Genomic DNA, 25,961 nt, shown 5'->3' with positions numbered 1-25,961 from the left:
TCGGATTTTATTTTTAAAAATATAGTATTTTCTTATGGAATTGATTCTACATTTTTTGTTGACTGTATCGAATTAATTATGACTAGATACGAGTCGATCGGAGTCGGAAAATCAAGAAAAAAACATATTACTTGGTTAAATTGGAGCAAGTCGAGGTAAGTGGCTTGTCTAACCTTGTGTAGGGGAAATTTCCCCTAGGATTGGTATTGAAATGATAAATTAAAATGTATTGAAAGTCGTGTACATGAGGTGACGAGTGTGTACGCGGGCTAAATATAAAAGATTATGTCTTTAAATTGTGTAGATCGATGTTGAATATTAATTAAATAATTTTACCTTATTATATTCTTCATCATTGATTTAAATGTTTATACTTTAAATTTGCTTGACCTTTTCATGCTAATTGTTTTACCTGTTTAGTTGAAACTTGGTTTCTTTTATTCTGTGCATTATTTGAAGGGTGATTTTCTTTAAATTAAATATTATTAATATGAATTATTTGACATTTTAAATTTGGTATTAAAGCAACGTATTAAAATTTTGAAATATTATTTTGTTGAGTTATTTATTCCCGAATATTTTGTGAGATTTTCGTGCTCATTGTGATGGAGCCGTGAGCTCTTTATTGTGGAAAAATATTATTGTTGAATTATTTTGGCATGAGCCGTGAGCTCTTTATTATGAAAAATATTGTTGTTGATTTATTTTGGCAAATTGAAATATTTGGGCACTTGAGGTGCAAATTGTGATATATTGTGATATTGATACGCATGCGGTGGTATAAGGTCTGGGTATTGAAACAAGTGCGGTGAGATAAGGGTGGCTTGATATACGTGGCTAATAGGGAAAACTACTAGAAGTCACGCGGTGTGATAAGGGTGGCTAAAAATGCGGGATGTTATTTCGGAAAAAATATTTTCTTTAAATAAATTATAAAGGCTCCCGCAGTGATATAAGAAAATGAGATATTGTGAATTTATTTATGATTTGGGACTACGAGGCCGTACCTCGGGAGTGCCCTTGTTGATATTGATTTATGGCAGCAGTTGCTTTTGATTATTGTTGTGATTTTTCTTAAAGTTGAAAAGAATTCTATTTTGTTTCCGCGAGGTATTAATTGCTATTATTTGGTGTAATTAAATGGTGACATACTACTTGACTCATTTCCATTGTCATTTTATCTTATTATATTATTAAACATTTTACCATGCCATTATTTATTTTTCCAGTAGAGCCTGACCTGACCTCGTCACTACTCTACCGAGGTTAGGCTTGGCACTTATTGGGTACCGCTGTGGTGTACTCATACTACGCTTCTGCACATCTTTTTGTGCAGATCCAGGTACAACTTACCAGCCCAGACATCAGTGAGTTACCGGTGTACGGAGACTTCGAGGTATACCTGCCAGCGTCCGTAGACTCCGGAGTCCCCTTCTATCATTATCATGTTGCTTCCTTATTTTCTTACCTTGATATATATATATATATATATATATATATATATATATATATATATATATATAGAGAGAGAGAGAGAGAGAGAGAGAGAGAGAGAGAGAGAGAGAGAGAGAGAGAGAGAGAGATTGAGGATAAATTCTTAGAAGCTTGTGACTTATTTCTACCGGGTTTTGGGAGTTGTAATTATTTGATTTGTAATTTATTTATTTAAGATATCTATTATTATTCCGCATTGATAGGTTTACCTAGTCTTACAGACTAGGTGTCATCACGACCTCCTACAGAGGGAATTTGGGGTCGTGACAAGTTGGTATCAGAGCTCTAGGTTCATAGGTGTTATGAGTCACAAGCAGGTATAGTAGAGTCTTGCAGATCGGTACGGAGACGTCTGTACTTATCTTCAGGAGGCTATGAAACTGTTAGGAAAATATTCACTTCTTTGATTCTTTATCGTGCGCAGTTGTTGAATTCAAAGTTCTAAACTATTATCTTTCTATTCTCTCACAGATGGTGAGGACATGCACAACTGGATCCGATGATCAGACACTCGCGCCCCCTGTTGGAGCCGCAAGAGGCCGGGATCGGGGCAGAGGCCGAGCCAGAGGCTGAGGAAAACCACGTGGTGCAGCCAGAACACCTGCACGAGCTGCTGCTGTAGAGCCACCAGTAGCTCCAGTTGGAGAACAGGCACCTGAAACGCTTGTTACTACTCTTGCACTTCAGGAGACTCTTGCCCAGTTTTTGAGCATGTTTGGCACTCTAGCTCAGGCAGGGTTAATTCCACTTACTCCTACCACATCTCAGGCCGGGGGAGGAGCACAGACTCCCGTCGCCCGTACTCCAGAGCCACAGGCTCAAGTTGACCATGCCCCGGAGGTTATACCAGTGCAGTTAGTTGTCCCAGTTCGGCCTGAGATTAGGACAGCAGTTTCAGAGGGGGTAGCTCAGGCTCGAGAGGTACAAGAAGTACCACCCTCCCACTTTCAGCAGTTTAGCTTCAGAGGATGCTCAGGGTTTTCAGGAGGAATATCACTGTATCCTTCGTACTATGGGTATTGTGGATTCCAGTGAGGTTTCTTTCACGGCATTCCAATTTAGAGGAGCAACCTACCAGTGGTGGCGGGCATATGAGTTGGATAGTTCCGCTGAGGCATCTTCACTCACTTGGACTCAATTTTCAGATATGTTCTTAAGAGAGTATGTTCCTCAGAGTCTTAGAAATGCATGGCGTGCAGAGTTTGAGCAGTTGCGCCAGGGTTCTATGACCGTGTCAGAGTATGCAGTCCGATTTAGTGAGTTGGCTAGGCATGCACCAACCTTAGTTGCTACTGTTCGAGAGCGGGTTCGCAGATTTATTGAGGGTCTCCACCCTAGTATCAGATTCAGTATGGACCGATAGATAGAGATGGACATCACATACCAGCAGGTGGTGTCAATTGCTAGGAGATTGGAAGGTATGCGGACTCGGGAGAGGGAAGAGAGGGAAGCTAAGAGACCCCGAGATTCTGACACATATAAAAATTCTCGTGCCCCAGTTGCAGCTCGTCATGGTAGAGGTTATGTGAGCCATCTTATTCATTCAGCACTTCCCACTTCCAGTGGTATTCCGGCTACTCCCAGACCTCAGGTTCCATATTATGCACCGCCAGTGTCTACGGTACCTCCTGTACGGGGTGCTTTCAGCGGGCAGTCTAGTCGATCAGGCCCGAGCCAGTCCTAGCAGCCATATTCTCCGAGGGCTTGTTTTGAGTATGGTGAAACTCGTCATATCATGAGAGATTGCCCCAGATTTAGGAGGGGTGCACCTCCACAGATTTCTCAGGCCCTACCTATTCCATAGGGCCCTCAGGCTTCTCGGGTCATGATTACTGCACCAGTCGCCACTCCACTTGCACAGCCAGCAAGAGGTGGAGGTCGGACAGGTAGAGGTCTCCCTAGAGGGGGAGGCCAGACCAGATATTATGCCTTTCCTGCTAGGATAGAGGCCGTTGCATCCGATTCTGTTATCACATGTATTATTTCGGTCTGTCATAGAGATGCATCAGTCTTATTTGATCCAGGCTCCACTTATTCTTAGGTGTCATCTTATTTTGCCCCGTATTTGGGCATATGACGTGATTTCTTGAGTTCTTCTGTTTATGTATCTAAACCTGTGGGTGAATCTATTATTGTGAGATAGGGTTTAATTATTATCAGTGGTTTTGAGACCAGAGCTGATTTATTATTGCTCAGTATCGTGGATTTCGATATTATTTTGGGCATGGACTGGTTGTCGCCCTATCACGTTATTCTCGATTGTTACGCCAAGACGGTGATGTTGGCTATGCCAAGTGTACCACGGCTAGAGTGGAGAGGTATCTCGGATCATGTTCCTAGCAGGGTTGTTTCATTTCTTAAAGCTCAACGAATGGTTGAGAAGGGGTGTGATGCGTATTTGGCCTATGTGAAAGATGTTAGTATTGATACTCCTACCGTGGAGTCAGTTCCTGTAGTAAGGGATTTTCCTAATGTAAATCCAGCGGATCTTCCGGGTATGTCACCCGACAGAGATTTTGACTTTTGCATTGATTTGTTATCGGGCACTCAGCCCATTTCTATTCCACCATATCATATGGCCCCAGCAGAGCTGAAAGAATTAAAAGAACAGTTACAGGAATTGCTTGATAAGGGCTTTATTCGGCCCAGTGTATCGCCTTGGGGTGCTCATGTCTTATTTGTGAAGAAGAAGTATGGTTCTATGCGGATGTGTATTGATTACCGTCAGCTGAACAAGGTTACAGTGAAGAACATGTTTCATTGCCACGTATTGATGACCTATTTGATCAGCTTCAGGGTGCCAGGGTGTTCTCTAAAATTGACTTGCGTTCGGGCTATCATCAGTTGAAGATTCGGGAACCCGATATCCTGAAGACTGCTTTCAGGACTCTGTATGGTCATTACGAGTTCCTTGTGATATCTTTTGGGCTGACCAACGCCCCAGCAGTATTTAAGCATCTGATGAACAATGTATTTCATTCCTATCTTGACTCCTTCATCATTGTGTTTATTGACGACATTCTGGTGTACTCCCAGAGTCGGAAAGATCATGAACAGCACCTGAGGACTATGCTTCAGACTTTGAAAGAAAAGAAGTTATATACAAAATTTTCAAAGTGTGAATTCTTGCTTGATTCAGTGAGATTTTTGGGTCATATAGTTTCGTGCGAGGGGATCAAGGTAGATCCAAAGAAGATTGAGGCAATGCAGAGTTGGTCCAGACCGTCCTCAACTACGGAGATTCGGAGTTTCCTTGGTTTGGCATGATATTATCGCCGATTTGTAGAGGGTTTCTCTTCTATTGCTGCACCTATGACCAGATTGACCCAGAAGGGTGCTCCATTCAGGTGGACCAAGGAATGTGAGGAAAGCTTCCAAAAGCTCAAGACAGCTTTGACTACAGCCTCAGTGTTGGTATTACCTACAGGTTCAGGGTCTTATATTATGTATTGTGATGCATCGCGTATTGGTCTCGGCACAGTGTTGATGCAAGACGGTAGGGTGATTGCCTACGCGTACAGACAGTTAAAGGTACATGAGAAGAATTATACGGTCCACGACCTTGAGTTAGCAGCTATTGTTCATGCCTTGAAGATTTGGCGGCATTATTTGTACGGTGTCCATTGTGAGGTCTACACCGATCACCGGAGTCTACAACATCTGTTTAAACAAAAGGATCTTAATTTGCGGTAGAGGAGATGGTTGGAGTTGCTTAAGGATTATGATATCACCATTCTCTATCATCCCGAGAAGGCCAATGTAGTGGCCGATGCCTTGAGTCGTAAGGCGGAGAGTTTGGGTTAGCCTTGGAAGTTCAGGCCTTAGCCAACCAGTTTGTCAGGTTGGATATTTCCGAGCCGAGCCGAGTTTTGGCTTGTGTGGTTTCTCAGTCTTCTCTTTATGATCGTATCAGAGAGCGTCAGTACGATGACCCCCATCTGCTTGTCCTTAGGGACACAGTTCAGCACGGTGATGCCAAGGAAGTTACTATTAGAGATGATGGTATATTACGGATGCAGGGCAGGCTCTATGTGCCTAATATAGATGGTTTGCGTGAGTTGATTCTCCAAGAGGCTCACAGTTCGTGGTATTCTATTCATCCGGGTGCTACAAAGATGTATCAGGACCTGAGACAGCACTATTGGTGGAGGCGGATGAAGAAAGACATAGTGGAGTATGCAGCTCGGTGTCTTAATTGTCAGCAGGTAAAATATGAGCATCAGCGGCCAGGTGGATTGCTTCAGAAGTTAGAAATTTCGGAGTGGAAATGGGAGCGGGATCACTACGGATTTAATTGTTGGGCTTCCACGAACTCAGCGAAAGTTTGATGCAGTTTCGGTGATTGTGGATAGGCTGACCAAGTCAGCTCATTTCATTCCTGTGATGACTACCTATTCTTCCGAGCAGTTGGCTCAAGTCTATATTCGCGAGATTGTCAGACTTCATGGCGTACCGGTATCTATCATCTCTGACCGGGGTACACAGTTTACTTCACAGTTTTGGAGGGCTGTACAGCGAGAGTTGGGTACTCGGCTAGAGTTGAGTACAGCATTTCACCCTCAGACGGACGGGCACGCACTATTTAGATATTGGAGGATATGCTTCGGGCGTGTGTGATAGATTTTAGGGGTGCTTGGGATCAGTTCTTACCACTTGCGGAGTTTACTTACAACAACAGCTACCAGTCGAGCATTCAGATGGCTCCATATGAGGCCTTGTATGGTAGGCAGTATCGGTCTCAAGTGGGTTGGTTCGAACCTGGCGAGGCTAGGCTATTGGGTACAGACTTGGTTCAGGATGCCTTAGAAAAAGTTAAATTTATTCAGGATCGACTTCGTACAGACCAATCTAGACAGAAGAGTTATGCAGATCGGAAGGTTCGTGATGTTGCATTCATAGTTGGTGAGTGGGTCCTGCTCCAGGTTTCGCCTATGAGGGGTGTGATAAGATTGAGAAAGAAGGGCAAGTTGAGCCCTATCCTTTTGAGATTCTTGAGAGAGTTGGAGAGGTGGCTTACAGACTTGAACTACCACCTAGTCTCTCTGTAATTCATCCGATATTCCATGTTTCTATGCTTTGGAAATATCACAGAGATCCGTCTTATGTGTTAGACTTTAGTTCGGTTCAGCTGCACAAGGATCTATCTTATGTTGAGGAACCAGTGGCTATTTTAGATAGGCAGGTTCGAAGGCTGAGGTCAAAGAACATTGCTTCCGTGAAGGTTCAGTGGAGGGGTTATCTAGTCGAGGAGGAAACTTGGGAGACCGAGCATGATATGCGCAGTTGTTATCCTCATCTTTTTACCACTCCAGGTATAATTCTAAACTCGTTCGAGGACGAACGTTTATTTAAGAGGTGAAGAATGTAATGACCCAACTGGTCATTTTGACTTTTAGAACCCCGTTCCCCTAAATAAAACTCCATGTATGTGCTTTTAGAAAATTATGACTTGCGGGGATGGTTGGTTCGGGATTTGAAAGTGTTCGGGTTGAAATCGGAATACTGGGTTCCTTAAGTTGGCCTTAAAATGCTAAATTTGACTTCGGTCAATATTTTGAGAAAATGACCCCGGAATAGAATTTTGATGATTCCAACAGCTCTGTATGGTGATTTTGGACTTAGGAGCGTGTTCAGAATTATTTTTTGAAGTTCGTAGTTAAATTAGGCTTGAAATAACTAAAATAGGAATTTAAGTTTGGAAGTTTGACCGGAGAGTTGACTTTTTAATATCGGGGTCGGAATTCAGTTTTGAAAAATTTCATAGCTCTGTTATATCATTTATGACTTGCATGCAAATTTTGAGGTCAATCGGAGTTGATTTGGTAGGTTCCGGCGTCGTTTGTAGAAATTGAAAGTTTCAAAGTTCATTAGGCTTGAATCTATGTGTGATTCGTATTTTTAATATTGTTGGATGTGATTTGAAGACTCGACTAAGTCCGTATGATATTTTAGGACTTGTTGGTATATTTGGTTGAGGTCCCGAGGGGCTCGAGTGAGTTTCGGATGCCTAACGGATTATTTTTGGACTTGGCTTGATAGCTGAAGTTCTAGTTTCTGGAGGTTCTGGTTTCCTTCTACGCGATCGCGTGAGAAGGTATGCGATCGCGAAGGGTTAATTGAGGGCTGCTGAGTTTTGTGCTTCGCGATCGCATGAAGCGGGATGTGATCGCGTAGCTTTGATATTTTGTGACTCGCGAACGCGTGAAGAAGGTCGCGTTCGCGTAGAGTAACGGAGCAGAAGTAGAGGTCACGTGTTTGCTCTATGCGATCGCGTGTAGAGGGTTGCGATCACATAGAGCTGGGAACTCTGTGCTTTGCGATCGCGTGGGGATATCCTCGATCGCGTAGAGTTAATTCTGGGCAACCTTATTTTGTTCTTCGCGATCGCGTGCCTTTGGCCGCGATCGCATAGAAGAAAAGCGTGGGCAGAATGTTTAAGTTCTGAAAATTGGGACGAACCATTTTTAACGATTTGGAGCTCGGATTGAGGCGATTTTTGGGAGATTTTCAGAGAAAAAATTGGGGTAAGTTTTCTTAACTCAATCTTGGTTAGATTACCCGAATCAATCACTGTTTTTATTAGTTAATTGGTGATTAAGTTGGAAAATTTTAGAAACCATCTTGGATAGATTTGAGGATTTGAGGGTCGAATTGTTATTGGAATTTAGTCATTTTGGTATGGTTAGACTCGTGGTTGAACGAGCATTCATATTTCGTAACTTTCGTCGGATTCCGAGACGTGGGCCCCACGGATATTTTTTGAGTTAATTTCGGATTTTATTTTTAAAAATGTAGTATTTTCTTATGGAATTGATTCTACAATTTTTGTTGACTGTATCGAATTAATTATGACTAGATACGAGTCGATCGGAATCGGAAAATCAAGAAAAAAGCATATTACTTGGTTAAATTGGAGCAAGTCGAGGTAAGTGGCTTGTCTAACCTTGTGTAGGGAAAATTTCTCCTAGGATTGGTATTGAAATGATAAATTGAAATGTGTTGAAAGTCGTGTACACGAGGTGACGAGTGTGTACGCGGGCTAAATATAAAAGATTATATCTTTAAATTGTGTAGATCGATGTTGAATATTAATTAAATAATTTTACCTTGTTATATTCTTCATCATTGATTTAAATGTTTATACTTTAAATTTGCTTGACCTTTTCATGCTAATTGTTTTACCTGTTTAATTGAAACTTGGTTTCTTTTATTCTGTGCATTATTTGAAGGGTGATTTTCTTTAAATTAAATATTATTAATATGAATTATTTGACATTTTAAATTTGGTATTAAAGCAACGTATTAAAATTTTGAAATATTATTTTGTTGAGTTATTTATTTCCGAATATTTTGTGAGATTTTCATGCTCATTGTGATGGAGCCGTGAGCTCTTTATTATGGAAAATATTGTTGTTGATTTATTTTGGCAAATTGAAATATTTGGGCACTTGAGGTGCAAATTGTGATATATTGTGATATTGATACGCATGCGGTGGTATAAGGTCTGGGTATTAAAACAAGTGCGGTGAGATAAGGGTGGCTTGATACACGTGGCTAATAGGTAAAACTACTAGAAGTCACGCGGTGTGATAAGGGTGGCTAAAAATGCGGGATGTTATTTCGAAAAAAATATTTTCTTTAAATAAATTATAAAGGCTCCCGCGGTGATATAAGAAAATGAGATATTGTGAATTTATTTATGATTTGGGACTACGAGGTCGTACCTCGGGAGTGCCCTTGTTGATATTGATTTATGGCAGCAGTTGCTTTTGATTATTGTTGTGATTTTTCTTAAAGTTGAAAAGAATTCTATTTTATTTTCGCGAGGTATTAATTGCCATTATTTGGTGTAATTAAATGGTGACATACTACTTGACTCATTTCCATTGTCATTTTATCTTATTATATTGTTAAACATTTTACCATGCCATTATTTATTTTTTCAGTAGGGCCTGACCTGACCTCGTCACTACTCTACCGAGGTTAGGCTTGGCACTTATTGGGTACCGCTGTGGTGTACTCATACTACGCTTTTGCACATCTTTTTGTGCAGATCCAGGTACATCTTACCAGCCCAGACATCAGTGAGTTACCGGTGTACGGAGACTTCGAGGTATACCTGCCAGCGTCCGCAGACTCCGGAGTCCCCTTCTATCATTATCATGTTGCTTCCTTATTTTCTTTAAAACCTTGATATATATATATATATATATATATATATATATATATATATATATATATATATATATATATATATATATGAGACATTGAGGATAAATTCTTAGAAGCTTGTGACTTATTTTTACCGGGTTTTAGGAGTTGTAATTATTTGATTTGTAGTTTATTTATTTCAGATATCTATTATTATTCTGCATTAATAGGCTTACCTAGTCTTAGAGATTAGGTGCCATCACGACCTCCTATGGTGGGAATTTGGGGTCGTGACATAATGCATGCTGAAGTTATTTATCCTGCAGTCTATAGTTTTGTCATGAGTTTTATCCGAAACTTAAGTCTAAAGATGCTGAAAATTTTTAGCTCATTTGCTAAAACTTTAGACTAAACATGCTTAAATTTTTGTCTTGTAGTATGTAATTTTCTAATGAGTTTTTGCTGATGCATGCTGAAATTATTTAGTTCATTTGCTAAAATTTCATACCAAAACATGCTGAAGTTTTGTCGTGCAGTCTACAGTTTTGTCATGAGTTTTATTCGAAATTTCAGTCTAAACAAGCTGAAGTTGTTTAGTTCATTTGCTAAAATTTCGGACTAAACATGCTTAAATTTTTGTCTTGCAGTATGTAATTTTCTAATGAGTTTTTGCTAATGCATGCTGAAGTTATTTAGTTCATTTGCTAAAATTTCATACCAAGACATGCTAAAGTTTGGTCCTGCAGTCTACCGTTTTATCAATAGTCTTTTATTAAAGAAGGACAAAATCGCTTTTTTAAAACGCTTTTAACAAAAAAATGATTACGGATGCAAACGGAAAAATAAAATGGGTACAAATTAAAAACGGGCGACCAAATAGGGCGTTCCATGCAATTTTTACCAAAAGATTGTAGTGTTGTAGACAGACGGATATGGGCTATGAGGCCCAAGGTGGTTTAGTAGCCCATTACTACTAGCCCAAAAAATTGGCCCATGAAGCTCAAGTTGCAAGTCAAACAAAAACCAAGCATTTTCACCGGTTGTTCTTCTTAAAGGTGGTGTTTAATTTTTGTTCCTATTTTAAAAGTTCACTAAATATAGACACCTGTTCTTCTATCACCAAAGGATGTGGTGCAGTGGATGAGACTGCTCTTCCTTTAACCAGAGGTCTCGAGTTCGAACCCTGGATATGGAAAAATCTTGGTAAGGAGCGTTTCCCCCCGAATGGGGCTCTACGCAGCGCGAATCCGCGGGTACCGGACACCGGTTTGGAAACAAAAAAAAAGACACCCGTTCTTATCCTCCATTTTTCTTTCCTCCTCTCTTCTTCCAATAAATTATGAGCATACAATAAAATTAAAAAAATGGCATATGTGTTGTAATAAATTAAAGACTCAGTGCTTATTTGGATTGGTTAGGTTTGGAAAAAATTGAAGAGGATCATTATTTGATTTTGTGGAGCTTAAATACAAGTTGAAGACATAAAGAAATAATTTATAACTTTTGAATTTTAATATGTCATAAGATTTTTATGATAAAAAATTTATAATTAAATTGTATCTAAATATAAAAATATACATTTTTGGGATCAGACTAATAAAAAAAATAATGCCTCATAAAATAGAATGAATGGAATAATTGGTTAAAAATTTATTTAATCACTTTTTAATTAGTTGCCCTTATATAATCAAAAGTAAGTAAAGTTTTTCGTATTAAATTTCAATTATCTAGAATAAAGAATATAACTTATATCAGAAAAACTAGAATGATTGACATTATATAGCACGAACCTTATTGAAATCATAAAACTTGTTGAGCTGATTTGACTGAAAGAAGTCAACGATTTAAGGACAGAAACGTCAATTTGCCCATATAGAAGCAGCCTTCATATACAAACGCAATCTGAGTTTGTCGGAGACAGAGATTTAAAAAAAAGCCGACGACCGGAGATGGCGGCAAGAAGAGCGATGATGCAGTGGTTTGCGCTCACAGTAGCAATAGTGCTCTCCCTTCTGATTCAGCCTTCTTCCTCCATTTACTGTGATGAAGATGACTGTTACGATCTCCTTGGGTAATCAATTCTCCCAATTACACTATATATCCTTTTTAAATTCATTTTTTTCATTATTTTTCCACTTATTTATTATTATTGTTTTTGAAATTTTGATAGGGTGACTCAGAATGCCAATGCTTCTGAAATCAAGAAAGCTTATTACAAGCTCTCTCTGAAACAGTAATTTTTTTTTCTTTCTCCTATTTCTGTTTATATTCTTATCATTTTTTTTGGTTAATTTGGAAGTTGTTGATAATTTTGTTGTTTAGTCATCCAGATAAAAACCCCGATCCAGAATCAAAGAAGTTTTTTGTCAAAATTGCAAATGCTTATGAGGTAATCAATATTCTGGTTACAATCTATTTTTCAGGTTTTGGTTTTCTTTTTTCTTGTTTTGCTTCAGTAATGCATCAGTTAGCACATCATATTATGGTTTCAGTTATATGAATATATTAACAAAGGCGCCAATTCAAAATTCAGCACAGCCTCCAATGAATCAAAAAAAGAGGAAAGAATTAGATGGAAGTGGCATAACTGGAGTGAATTTGGGTCAATCCTAATGGAGTGTTAATTTCATACTGTATAGAAAAATGAACTTTCTTGTGGCCCTTGGTCAGCACAATGTGTTTTCATTAAGTGAGATGCATCTGATCTAAAACCAATACTCCCTTTGTCCCATCAAAGGCGGATCCAGGATTTGAACTTTGTGGGTTAGAGTTTGGGATTCTACCACAGCTTATTTGATTACTGGGTTCGAAATCAATGCTTTTTTACATACACATACATGGTATGAGTCAAAGCCACCGGGTTAGTATGAACCCATTAATAATACCCTACATCCTCCTCGGCATCCCCATATTATATGAGTTGTTTGACAGGAAATGGGGTTTTAAGATGTTAATTATTTGCTATATTAGTTGTAATGGAGTATAATATTATAGTACTTATAACTAAAAGTTAGCTTAATGGAACATTATCTAACAGTTTGGGACGTCATATAATTGGGATGGAGGGAGTAGTATGTTTTTGTGATAAATATTAAATGGCTGATTTTTCTTTGTAGATTTTGAAAGACGATGCCACGAGGGAACAGTATGATTATGCACTTGCCCATCCAGAGGAGGTTAGTTTCCATTTAGATATTGTTTGCATAAACAATAATTCATAGAATTACGATGAGGAGTCCTAGTGGTTCAATTTTTTTGTCTTTGACTATCTTGGGAAATTGTATTAGACTTCTCAATTAACAGATGATAGTCAGGTCACTAATGTCTTTTATTCATGCTTTTGAATTTTCAGTTTTTCTACAATACGGCACGGTATTACCATGCTTACTATGGTCACAAAACTGTGAGAGCCTTTTCCTATTTCCTGCCAGATATTTGTTTTCTTTTGTCCATAACACTTCATATGGGTGAAACTTTGAGCTTGAGATTTCATTGATACATATTAAGTTGATTCTATGCTCACTTAGCTGTTTGTGTTTTAAATTGTAGGATCCCCGTGCTGTCCTCATTGGTCTTCTTCTGATACTCTCATCATTTCAGTATCTGAATCAGTGGACAAGATATAATCAAGTAAAGTAACAGTACACATTCATTGCTAGGATTTCTTTCAACTTGCTACCTGCATCAGCAATTACTGGTTAAAAAAGAGCTTTTTAATTCTAGCCTGGAAACTGAAGAATGCTGTCATGATTTTTGTTTTGCTTTGATTTCTTCCATTTATTTTGGCTTTATGATTGAAAATTCAAGTGATGACTCAAGTTTCAGTTTGATGATCTAAGAGCAACACGATCCTTAGCAATAAATGAAAAGAATAGCTCTATAATGATCGGTGAGATTATATGAGCAATCATTCTGCATAGGTGACTGTCTGCCTTGAGTATTTGTCTTGGTAAGCATAGCTGATATAAAGATACATCATTTTATGTTCCTATCTTACAAGGTGTGATTAATTGTTTGGAGATAATTATTGTTTCTTGCCAAATTTGTGTACGATATGCATCTTTAGATGATTTATGCTTGCGATTAGTAATCAATAGCTGAACTACAACATCGTTGGGCCAGTTCTAGCCTCTAGCCAATGTTACTCTTATTACCCTGTTCTGTTTCACCTATTATCGTAGGATAAGTACACGATTCACCAGAACTGAAAGCTGAGCGAATAGGGATTCTTGGGATTGTTCAAGTCTTCTTCTGTGGCTAGAACGTTAGAAAGTAGTGTATTCTGAGGAGTTTAATTAGGACAACTGACAACAACAGAGAGTTGATCCATAAAGAGTTTGGAGAACAAGGAGAAATTTGTGGTGATGTTGATCCAATAGAATGTTAGAAACAAAGGCATTACTAAGAGAGATCTAATTAGTAATTATCATGCCTCTATCCATATTTAGAAAAAATCAATCATAGTTTTACTACTTTTACTCTAGCTATTAACCTGTTGCAACCCTCCACCTTTTGTCGGGGCTTGGGACTGGCTATGCTTTGCAAATCTTAAATAGGTAAAGTTAACGACATTGACTGTGCCTATTCCCGAAAAATTAAGAGGGAGAAGGATGAGATTCTGTGAATTCACATTAAATGCCCTTGATCTAAGACTGCAAAAATCGCTATAGAAGCCACAAAAGCTTCAGCAAGTTGAACCACGATTCTCAGTTTCTCACAAAACTCTCCCCTATTCTGAATGAGCATCTGAAGATTCAGTAGCTTCCAATTACCTATAGAAATAAGACTGATGTGAGGCAGCTACCTATTTCTTGAATTCTAAGGCGAGTAGGAGACCACATTTTTTGCAATTTTACTATTTAAATAATAGATCACCAAGATACGCCCCAAAATTCGACAGTAAATCATAAAGCATAAATCTTCATAACATGTTTTATAGCAGGGCCCACGGTTTTCTACATATTCCTTTCTCACTTTTCGGCTACCTAGTTTGAGTTGCAATGGAAATGATCTTGGGTGAGTTTTTTTATTTTTTAGGGGGGGAACATTGCAAAATAGCAGTTGGGATCCAAAAGAAGTGCAATTTGCTGAAAGGTTACATCATGATGAAAATAAAATAAAACAAATAAAAAGTTCTCCTTATTTTGAATTCTGGGAGATGGTAATATCTGGCATAAATAAAATGTAGTTACCTTGCACTTCAACAAAAAGTAGAAGAGAGTGACCTATAGTTGGAGATGGAAGTAGTTTTTTTCTTGCTTCTTACTATTTCTTCACCATGTGTTATAAATTGCGATTTCGTCTTTTACTAGGCTATTGAGATGGTCAAGAAAACACCAGCTTATAAAAACAAGCTACGTGGTTTGGAGCTTCAACGCACTGGAGGAGTTGCTAATAGGAAGAAGAGCAACAAGCAGATGGACAAGTATGAGCAGATCTCTTCGTTTATTGACTATGCAACCTGATTTGAATCTTCTGGCTTTAGCTTGACAAAATATACTTGCTTTTCATATAGGCTGTCATTCAAATTTGTTTATTTGCTAAATCTGGGTTTATCCGCTGAATTCGCTATTTTGTGATCACAGGAAGGTGGAGGAAGAACTTAGCAAGGAACTCAACTTGGACATAAAGGGAGCTGAAAAGCCTTCTGTTTGGGAATTAATTGGAATCCGTTTTATACTTCTTCCTTACACTCTGGGAAAGGTAGCAGCTTTTTGTGTTTTATGCATTACAATGAAATAAAAAGACATTTTGGCTTTGTCTGTTGATATCCAAATTTCCTTGTGCTTATAGTTTGTTCTGCTAGAGGGTTTAAAATAAGATACTTTATGCCTATGGATATCATATATTCAGAGTTGCTGACATTCTTCTTCTATCTTCTGCAGCTGTTGCTATGGTATGGATCTTGGTTCTGGAGGTACAATGTCAAGCGTGCTCCATACTCGTGGGAAGATGCCTCCTATTTGACACGAAGGTCTCTTAGGATTTCTATTGACTCATGGATATCTATTGGTAAGACTAAAACTGATCTTCAAACATGTTCTATGTGTACAACTTGTGGTAGTGTTGGGTATTTGATTTGAATTAGATGAAATAGGAGAAAAAATAGTCCACTGTGTAGTTTAAGTGTATAAGCAAAAATATGGCTATAGTAAAATGAATTTGGCCCAAATGATTTGAGTATCAATCCAAGGGCGAGGTAGATCCTACCACCCCATACCTGACTCCTCCATTGACTTGCTTAATTAGGAGGAATTCCTTACAATGACCAGTGCAATTCGTGCATCTTATTGTATTCCAGAAATTGATCAAAGAGAAAATATATAACATTCAAGATTGAAAGTAATTGATCATGGTGAGGTAGATTCAAACTTGAGGTTTGTTTTGTGCTCATATCTGAAGATGCCAAACTGGTGGATGTTATATAAAAATCTCTTATACTATGTTGGCATATTGTAAACCATCTCTTTAATTGGTGAATTGGACCTTGAAATAAAGTTCTTATTTTCCTTTTCATTTTGACATCTACTAGGCATATTCATTCTTTCTGTTTACCTTTTCTTTTCTTAAATTGCCGGCTTTACGCTTTAGGGTTCTTAGTTATTGACTGAAATTGTAGATTTCCACATTGCCATCTACGTTGGTAATCATGATCTTTAGCTATCGCAGATTACTTCTTAAGGACCTTCTAGTCAGATCAGTCACTTGATTTAGGTTGCCTGCTCTGAAGCTATCAAGGGACAAGTGGTAACTTTTAAGTTCTAGAAGAAAAACAGATATAAGTGCGGCGAAAGAAATATACCCAAAAGAAAAAATAATCTAAAATGCAAACAACCATAGATGTTAACTGGCACTGCATCAATTCGTTTTGTACTTTTGAAATTTCAGTGAGGCCTTTTTATTCTCCAAATACAGAATATCTGTCACGTTGGTTGAGTTAAACTGAAAAAAGTTCAAAAACCAACTATAAAGCACACAACATGTGTTGCTCTGTCTTCTCCACTACCTAATCTCTTTATGATCCTTCGCACTCATCAATTTATTTTTGGGTTAAATTCATGCAAGACAGCTTAGGTATTAGTCGTCAATTGACATGGGCATTAATCTGAATGTATGAAAGGATGCCACAAAGTGGCAATTTTGAATAATATAAATGGCCAAGTTGAAACCAAAAAGTATTTCAGATGCCTGTGTAAATCTTAAGAAATATATAAGTGATGAAGGCTGTATATGCCACTGCTGATGCTTTTAACGAATGTCTCCTCGACCTTTGCTACTTGGCATACTTCCGATATAGTGTTTTGAAGAAAGTTTCTTTTCATTTCCTCACTGCTTATGTTTCTTCCAATGTTCATGCTTCTTTTATCAGACGAATCAACCAAGGAAGATCTTATTCAAAGACGACTTTGGGAGAAGTCCAACTTCGAAAGCTATGTGGCAGAGATGCGCAAGGAATCAAAACGCCGAAGATAAAAGTTTTTTCTTACTCAAGGTTATGTGTAGGATGAGACCAGCTTTGATGGAAAGTGTTTTGACACATGAAGCCAAAAGTCTAACGTTTCATTCTTGAAGACAACAAAATTCTTTTGACACCGAAAGCTTATTAGATTGGTAGTATCCTCATAGAACTTGGATAGTCACAGTTAGTGTCACTACTGTACTAGTATTCAGAATAACTATACAAAATACGTATCGGGAAGCAATCATACTGCATTTGGAGCAATTTCGTGGACAAGCTTCTTCTGATGAGCACCACTCCCCATGGTGATTTTGCTGATATAATGCTAGGTTAGAATATGTGGCGGACCATCTGTATGTTCTGAAAGCAGAGATTGCGTTCCATCAGACAATACACTTCATACTTGGCTTGGCTATGTTGTATTTGTATGTACCATATTCTTAACTGGTGAATATGATAATTGCAGGTCTATCATTACCAATTGGCAGTGTTAGCTCAACTAAACCTTTTATTTTCTATCTGCATTGACTTCATCTAGCAGCAGAATGGAATTAGTTTACTGGGCTAACTTCCATGGCAACGATAGCAGTTTAACTCATCACTACCTTGTATTGGCAGTGGAATTGTATTTACCCTCTTTTTTTTTTTTACACTCTACGTGAGCTGTTGCGTCATGAAAGGGAGCCAAAAAGAACATCAACTCCACTCAGAATTTTGCCAAGACCTTACATCTTTATCTTCTATTCTTGAGTCAGTTGTTTTCCCAACAAACAACAATGCACCCACCTTCTTTATTAGAATGTCCCATGCATCTTCATCATCAATGCTCATCATCTTTTGTAACTTACTGTCCAGGAACTAGCACTCCTTAAAAAAGTCTCTAGTGTCTTTAATCAGCACTATATATACTCAATCCCTAGAGATGCTAGTTGCAACAACAAAATCTTCTTTGAGTTGTAGAGTTGTTTCTTTTGAGCCTGCAAGCGATAAACCAGCGTGAACTTCACAAAGACAGGTGGTAATATGCAAAACCAAGATTGTCCCTTTGCAACTCTTGAATTCAACACTCTGCTGTTGGGATATCGACATCGCGTTCCATGGTCGGTCACAAAGTTGTAATATTCTGCTTTGTGCTGATAGTGTATCAATTCTACTAAAGTAAGACTAACAAGCACGAAACAAGTTTAATACAAGTGAAATAACCTCCCTACCTGTAACATTTAAGAAGATACTTTGTGTAGAAGAAATAAAAAGGAAAAGAGAGTTGTTGCTCCATCATTCTGAATACCCTTTCATATTTATACTGCTCTGAAATAGACCGTATGAACAGATCCCCAAAATCCTCTACCATATGTGCCAAAAAGGAAAATGCTTAACAAGCAGTATTGGACCACAATCTAGAACCAAAAATGGAGCAAGGGAAATATCATGTGTTTATAATGACTAATGTTACATCGTAATTGTCAGGTTTTGTAAATGTGTTGTTCTTTCAAAGGATTGGACGAATCATGTTACCATTTGATTCTACTTGCTTTATTAAAAGCTGCAAGCTAAGAGAGGACGGCACCATGTTTTTTATTTGGCTTTGCTCTAATATTGCGCCTTACTTTGATCATGAGTCGAGGCTCTGATACAAGTGTCACCGATCACTTTCTTCCGTGCTTGGAATTTGGAAAGACGATGCGAGGCATAGCAACCTCGCTTCGGCCAACACATCTTGTAGGGTCATAATCGCGTGCAATATAGATGCAAATGGAATGTCATAGAACCAAGAGTGATTTTGCAAACAAAAAAAACAATTAACCAAATATTGAACGTATGTTAGATTGCACGTACACACTCTTTCTAGCTTCAATTAGGGGTATTCAAACCGAACCGAAAAATCACACCAAACCGAAAAGTCAAACCAAACCGATTAAAAAATGAGATTAGGTTTGGTATTGAGAAGAAAAAAAAATCCGAACCAAACCGACATATAAATATTTAATTTTTATATATACTTTTAAAACTTTATATAGAATTTTCTTTAAAAATGCCTAGAAATACTTGGGATCCTCTCATGGGATGTAATATCTAATAGAACTATGAAGTACATCCATTTTTATTTACTTTAATTAATGTTGTATGAGTCAAAATCTATCTCTAGAATATAAGTCAAAATGACATCGGTAAAGCATCTCCAGGTCGCCATGAAGTCTGTGGTCGAAGAGTCAACAAGGGCTGAAGCCGAGGAGTCATCAAGGATCAAGGCCAATATCGAGCACCCTTGACAGAGTTATAACGGCTAGTTTCAAGATAGGACATAAAAGAGAATATTCTAGTGGATATTCTCTGCACTTGTACTGTTAGGATTTTTAGGAACATGTTCCCTATAAATAGAAAGAGATATAATGATAAGGGACATGTGAGATTCATTTGTAAAATACACTTTGACTTTAAAGCAGAGAATACCAGTCGAGGTCGGAGAACCTACCCTAAGGTACTCCCACGAAAGCGGTATGAATAACGATGAGAGCAGAAGGCAGGAACTCGACGAAATTGACGAACGAAGTGATATGGCGTACATCAGGATGGCCGCCCAAAAAAAATAAGAAGAATGTTATTACAACAACAAAGCAAAGGTCCGGCCGCTCAAAGTCGGGGACTACGTGCTAAAAGCCAAAACTCAAGCGAGCAAAGACCCCCGGGAAGGCAAGCTGGGAACAAACAGGGATGGTCCGTACAAAATTACAGCCAAAGCGAATAAGGGTCCATTCCAACTAGAAACAATGGAAGGAAAGCAACTACCAAATAATTGAAACATCAGCTACCTTATATACTTCAACTTCTGAGAGAAAAAGTGTCCCCCAAGTCGTACTCTTTTTCCCTCACTTGAGTTTTGTCCCATTTGGGTTTTCTCAAGGAGGGTTTTAACGAGGCGGCGAAAGGAACACTTCGAGTCGAAGTACGCGAGAGAGGGGCCGTTGTTACATTTTCATTGCTTAACTCCTCAATACTCTACAAGTCAAACAATGAAGGGACTAGGTAGACTGGAACTGGAACACCAGCAAACACCAAAAATCTGTAATTTTCTCCAAGTATGTAACCAAAGCAACAATGTCAAAGTAATAAGAAACTTACGTTTATCAGGACACCTTTTTCGTATTAAGGTTACGTTTGACCCTACTCGAACAACACCTACCGGCCCTCGGCCGCGACTTAATGAAAGGTTATGTTCGACTAAGCTTTAACAAACACCTACCGACCCTCGGCCGTAATTTAACGAAAGGTTATGTTCGATTAAACTCGAACAAATACCTATCGGCCCTCGGCCGCGATTTAAAAGGTATGTTCGACCCCGCTCGAACAAACACCTACCGGCCCTTGGCCACAACTTAACGAAAGGTTATGTTTGATCCCGTTCGAACAAACACTTACCAGCCCTTGGCCGGGATTTAACAAAAGGTTACGTTCGACTAGGCTCGAACAAACACCTATCAGCCCTCGGCCATGATTTAACAAAAGGTTATGTTCGACTAGGCTCGAACAAACACCTACCGGCCCTCAGCCGCAATTTAACGAAAGGTTATGTTCGACCTTGCTCAAACAAACACTTATTGGCCCTCGGCCACATCTCAACGAAGAAACGTACGTGACCTATGAATATTCGGCTCCAAGGCCTCGGCCAGTTAAAAGACAATAACAATAAGAAGGACAAAAAGAAAAACGAGCAAACAATAGAAGCAAAAAACATACAAGTATAGAAAATAAACCACAGGAACGGAAGAAAATGCAAGGAACAACTTTGATATTTCATACGTAAACTGTTTACAAAAGCTCGTGAAGATACCGGCAAAAATACACAAAAAAGTCAAAAAGAAAACTATCGGTCGCCGCCATCACGACCTTTAATGCCCTCGCCAGCTCGGTCGTCAACGGCATCACCACCCTAACCACTGATACCCTCACCATCTCGATCCCCCTCGTCATCGCCACTTTTGCCCTCAGGATAAGTGGTATCATACCAGGCGTTCTCTTCAAGCCGGTCTACACCCTCGTCCCCATCCTCCTCATCGGTCTCAGGCGTAGCGGGATCATATCCACAAGTGACTCGAGCTCCACGAGCCTTAACACGAACACCTTCAAGGGCAGTCTCAGAAACGGACCCCGCTGCATGTAAAACTCGAAATACATCTAACTAGGCCTCAGCATGAATCCATTCTTCATATACCGAGGTACATTGGAAAAATCTGAAATACGGGAAGAGGACGGCTGTGCAAGTAATTGGGCCTTCTCGGCCTCCAAAGTGGCCACTCGATCATGAAGAACGGAGTTATCTTTCTCCAGCTCTCTGATCCTCTCCTCGAGTCGATCTTCCTTAGCCCTCGCCGTTGATTGATTGTTCTCACGCTTGGCTCGGAGGGTCCTATTCGCCAAATCAAGAATCTTCATCTTCCTCTAAGCATCCAAACTAGAGGACTCCACTTTCTCAAGCTCCTTTTGCTTCTCAGCGATCTCACTATTGAGGGCCTCCAACTGAAGTTGGCACTCTCTTAACTGTCCCCGCAACTTGACCACTTGAGCTTAAGGGCCATTGCATTGGGCCTCTACACCCCTGCTAACCTCAAGCTCCTCTCCCCTACTCCTCAACGTCCCCTCAAGGATACTGCATTTCTAGATGGCCTTCACCAACTCACCATCCTTCGCTTTCAACTCGTCCCGAAGGGCCTGCATATCTTCGCCTTCACGAAATCGCCTGCGAAGATACGATACTCAAAATACTTATATTTCAATTTCACAAATATTTCTTTACGCCTCTTCTCCTTCCAGGCGCTCTCAATCTCCAAAATCATCATCTGCAATCATAAAAAGGAAAGAGAAAAAAGAAGTCAGAATAAAAGACGCCCGAAAAACATAACAAAAAAAAGAAGAGAAAAGAGGTCGAAGCACAAACACTCACCATAAGAGCAAGGCCAGCAATGCTCCTTGACAAAGCACCATCGTCTATTTATTTAAGGGTCTTACCCTTTATATCATAACAGAGAGGGCCAAGGGCAGGGACTACCTCCTCGGTGTTTTGGGGGATCGCGATAGTCCTCGTAGACCCCTCCAACCTTATCTCAAGCTGGGTAAGCCCTTCATCCATCATCCTCAGGTTGTCCGCATGAACGTCAGAACCTGATTCATCGCCATTCTCATCGACTCTTTTGCCCTTCTCATTGGCCGGCAAGGAGGTATCTGCAGCTGTTCGAGAAGTCGATGCCTCATCTCGCCGTGAAGTGTTAAGAACATCAGCAGTGGTCCCTTTAGTTTCCACCACCGCAGAAGGAAGAGACACATCCATATCGTCTCCCCCCGACCTCGGAACTTCGGGACTAGGCTCAATATCATCTCCCACAAAAATGGTCATCGTCTCATGCAACGAAAAGTCCCCTTCTGTCGCATCAATGACCCAGATAACTCTGTCACCAACATCCACGGACCTCCTCTTTCGAGGTAGGAGATCTCCATCACTAGGCAAAGGTTCATCATCCTCGTCGATGAGAGAATAAAAGAAGAATCTGAAGTCTCCACGGCCGAAGCAGGAACAAATTCGGAAGCAGCAACAGAGGAAACTGGAACGAAGATAGGATCAATCGCGGTCGAAATAGGGATAGAAACTGAGGGCGTAGTAGCCTTCCTCTTTCGGAATGAGGGTGCGGGAGCTCTTGACTTCCTCGTAGACCCCCTCGCCGAAGCTAGAGAAAAATAGGAAAAGGAAAAACCACCGAAGGAAAATGAACAAAGAAATCAAGACGCTGATGGTTAAAAGGAAATTACCAGTCGAAAAGGAGAGCAAGTCGGAATTTCTTGAAAAAACTTGGCCATTCACGAATCCCTACGATGTAAGGGAGGATCAGTTTGATCCAGTCAGAAATATGAGCGTCCAAAGGAGGAGGCAACGTCTTGACTGCAAAAGAAGAAGGCGAGAAGTCAAAATTCAGGACCGAACACGAGGGAGAAACCAAAGTACTTACGAGTATAATTCCAAGCCTCAAAGAAGCCGTGGACATTGGCCACAACGTCCTCGGTTCTGACAAAAAAGAAGTTAAACCAGAATTGATGATTGGACTTGTCATCCATCTTCACCACCAGGCATTTGCCCCCTCGGTGGTGAAGGTTCAGCATCGTTCCCCTATAAAATCTGGGAGTAAATAGATGAATTAAATGACATTGTGTCAGTTCAACCCCGACCAGCTCAGCAAACTTAGTGAGCATCTTTATAGCTTTATAGACGTACGGCGCGAGCTGAGCAAGACAAACGTCATAGTGAAGACAGAAATCTTCCACCAGTGGAAGGATGGGAAAATAATATCCAACTTAGAAGGCGTAGGCGTAGAGGGCGCAATACCCAGGACGATGAACCTATACCGTATCCCCCTAGGTCGGGATCAACTTGATATGATTGGGAAGGCCGAATTTAGCCTTAAGTTCCGCCAATTCCTTCATCGTCATCACTAATCGAAAAGCTCCAGGTGCGGCCTCAGGTGATTTGGTGAAATCGGATCTGGAATCAGGGTTGCGTGAGACTATCTCCTCCACTGATGGGAAGGGTTCCTCCTCATCGATGGCAGGAATGCTCTCCCCATAGGAGGGGAACACCACTGCCAAGGGAGCAACACGACTCCCCTCTCCAACCTCAGAAGGAACGTTAGACATGATTCAATGTAAGGAAGGAGAATAACAAACAAGAGGAAATGAAGAACAAGGTAAGTCGCTGAAACAGGGAAGAGAAATTCGGATAAGAAGAGAGCAAGAGAAAGGTATGGGATTTTGAAGTGTTAGAAGATTTAAAACTCCACAATTGTGTTCAAAGACCTCTATTTATAAAGGTCATGGCACCAAAATCGAAAACGACTCATCATGATTGGCACTGGAACCTAAGCGGCATGTCTAATCAAAGGTCACACGCAAAACAAAATGACGCATGACATCATGACGTCATCCTAACTCGTGGATAGCATAACTCCGGCCAATCGCCCGAGAAATTCGAAGTATTTGAAATGTGCGGCCCATAGAGGGCCACGTTACCCGGCCGCCGCAATAACCATGACCTACGCAGTCCGCTTGATTAGTTCGACCACCAACAACGCGATCCACTCATCGAACTCTTCCGTGAAGCCGGCCTCAATAAGCGGAGGGACTAACTGTATGGGTCAAAATCTATCTCTAGAATATAAGTTAAAATGACATCGGTAAAGCATCTCCAGGTCGCCATGGGTCGGAGTGATCTAATCAACAATGAAGGTCGTGATCGGAGAGTCATCAAGGATCAAGGCCGAGGTCGAGCACCCTTGATATAGTTATAACGGCTAGTTTCAAGATAGGACATAAAAGAGCATATTCTAGTGGATATTCTCTGCACTTGTACTGTTAGGATTTTTAGGAACATGTTCCCTATAAATAGAAAGAGACACAATAATATGGGACATGCGAGATTCATTTGTAAAATATACTTTGCCTTTAAAGGAGAGAATCGGATCTTATTGCAAGGATACAAACACAACTTTTTCGTTAAGATTCTTGTCTACGCTTTTCCACCAGATCCGAGAATAACTCAGATATTCAAAGGATTGTCCATCACTCATCATTGTTAGAAAGAATATTCACAGATTCCATCATTTCTTGGGTGACTCATTCATTATATTTACTTAAATGTCATTTATTGCTATTCAACAATATTTAATGCTACATTACTTCCTTTGACTTCTTAAGTATTGATTGTAAATTGCTGCCACTATTAAAATATATCTACGTAGAATTTATTACACTTCTGAGAACTTCATCTTTGACATATTATTGTTAATTAAGATTGACCCTCATTTACAAAATTTTAATTAGTTGAACCAAGATCTATATTTTTTTGTCAAACAAATGTGTTGTATCATCACTTTATTATCAAGTGTTATTGAAATGTATTTATTCTTTTATATTCATATGTCAATATCTGTTAAATTCTTATTTCTTTTTCGAATTTGAAATGGTATTTCGATAATTTTAAAATTAAATAGAACATATCATTATTTAGGTTTTATATTGATTTTTATATTTAGTTATTAAATTCGATTAACCTTGAAAGTGTACACCAACGAAAAATTATTGTTAGACAGCTAAAAAAATAACTATCATGTGTTAATAAAAATATTCTCCCATAAGAATATTTAATAGATCATATATCTGTCAGATTTTTTAAATTTTTACTAAACATACAATTACTTATCAAAACATTATATAAAACTTTAACAAAGTAAGAATGAAATAATATTTATGCAACAAAAAAATCCCGAAAAAACCGGCAAAACTGAACCAATCCAAAGCAATATAGTTGATTTCGTTTGGTTTTGATAAAAACCGAACAAACTCGTTCCATGTGCACCCCTAGCTTCAATTACTTAATCGTCATATATAAGTTTAAAAAGGAACCCAAGCTACAAGATTAGACGAGGAATTGCCATTACATCATATTAGCCGATCTATAATACAAAATGGACATGGACTTAAGACCTAAAACATAATTTGTCTCTAATCAAGCTGTAGATTATCGAAGACGAGTGGAACCACCACAATTCACAATTGCAAGCTTTCGTACTTTGGTGGGTCTTCGAGATCATTTCGATGACATATGTTGAACGGATATCTATTTAATCCGATTATTGCGTAAAACCCGTGGTAGCAACAGAACTGGAAAAGTATACAAAAAAGACAGTTCTTTTCTATTATATTAGTATTTTCTATTATATTAGATATATGAGACTATTATATTAGATTAATACTAGTTAGTGATCCCGACTTAGTGAGTCTGATGAAATGTTGGTACCAATGCTAGATTTTGTCTCTG

At 39.2% G+C, this 25,961-nt stretch overlaps 1 protein-coding gene across 1 annotated transcript; it reads left to right on the top strand.

Moving 5' to 3' along the window:
* Positions 1-11,540: 11,540 nt before the first annotated feature.
* On the top strand, positions 11,541-17,585 carry LOC107785392 (chaperone protein dnaJ 50). The gene is made up of 10 exons (XM_016606690.2): positions 11,541-11,716; positions 11,816-11,878; positions 11,968-12,034; positions 12,762-12,821; positions 12,998-13,048; positions 13,195-13,275; positions 14,958-15,070; positions 15,231-15,348; positions 15,531-15,657; positions 17,015-17,585. Exons 1-10 carry the CDS (start codon positions 11,595-11,597, stop codon positions 17,116-17,118), a joined length of 906 nt encoding a protein of 301 aa, XP_016462176.1. The 5' UTR covers positions 11,541-11,594; the 3' UTR covers positions 17,119-17,585.
* Positions 17,586-25,961: the final 8,376 nt, after the last annotated feature.

This window comes from Nicotiana tabacum, chromosome 17 (genome assembly GCF_000715075.1).
Source record: "Nicotiana tabacum cultivar K326 chromosome 17, ASM71507v2, whole genome shotgun sequence".
Taxonomy (NCBI): domain Eukaryota; kingdom Viridiplantae; phylum Streptophyta; class Magnoliopsida; order Solanales; family Solanaceae; genus Nicotiana; species Nicotiana tabacum.
Note: the sequence above shows the minus strand (reverse complement) of the source record. Positions and strands in the feature narration are given on the sequence as shown.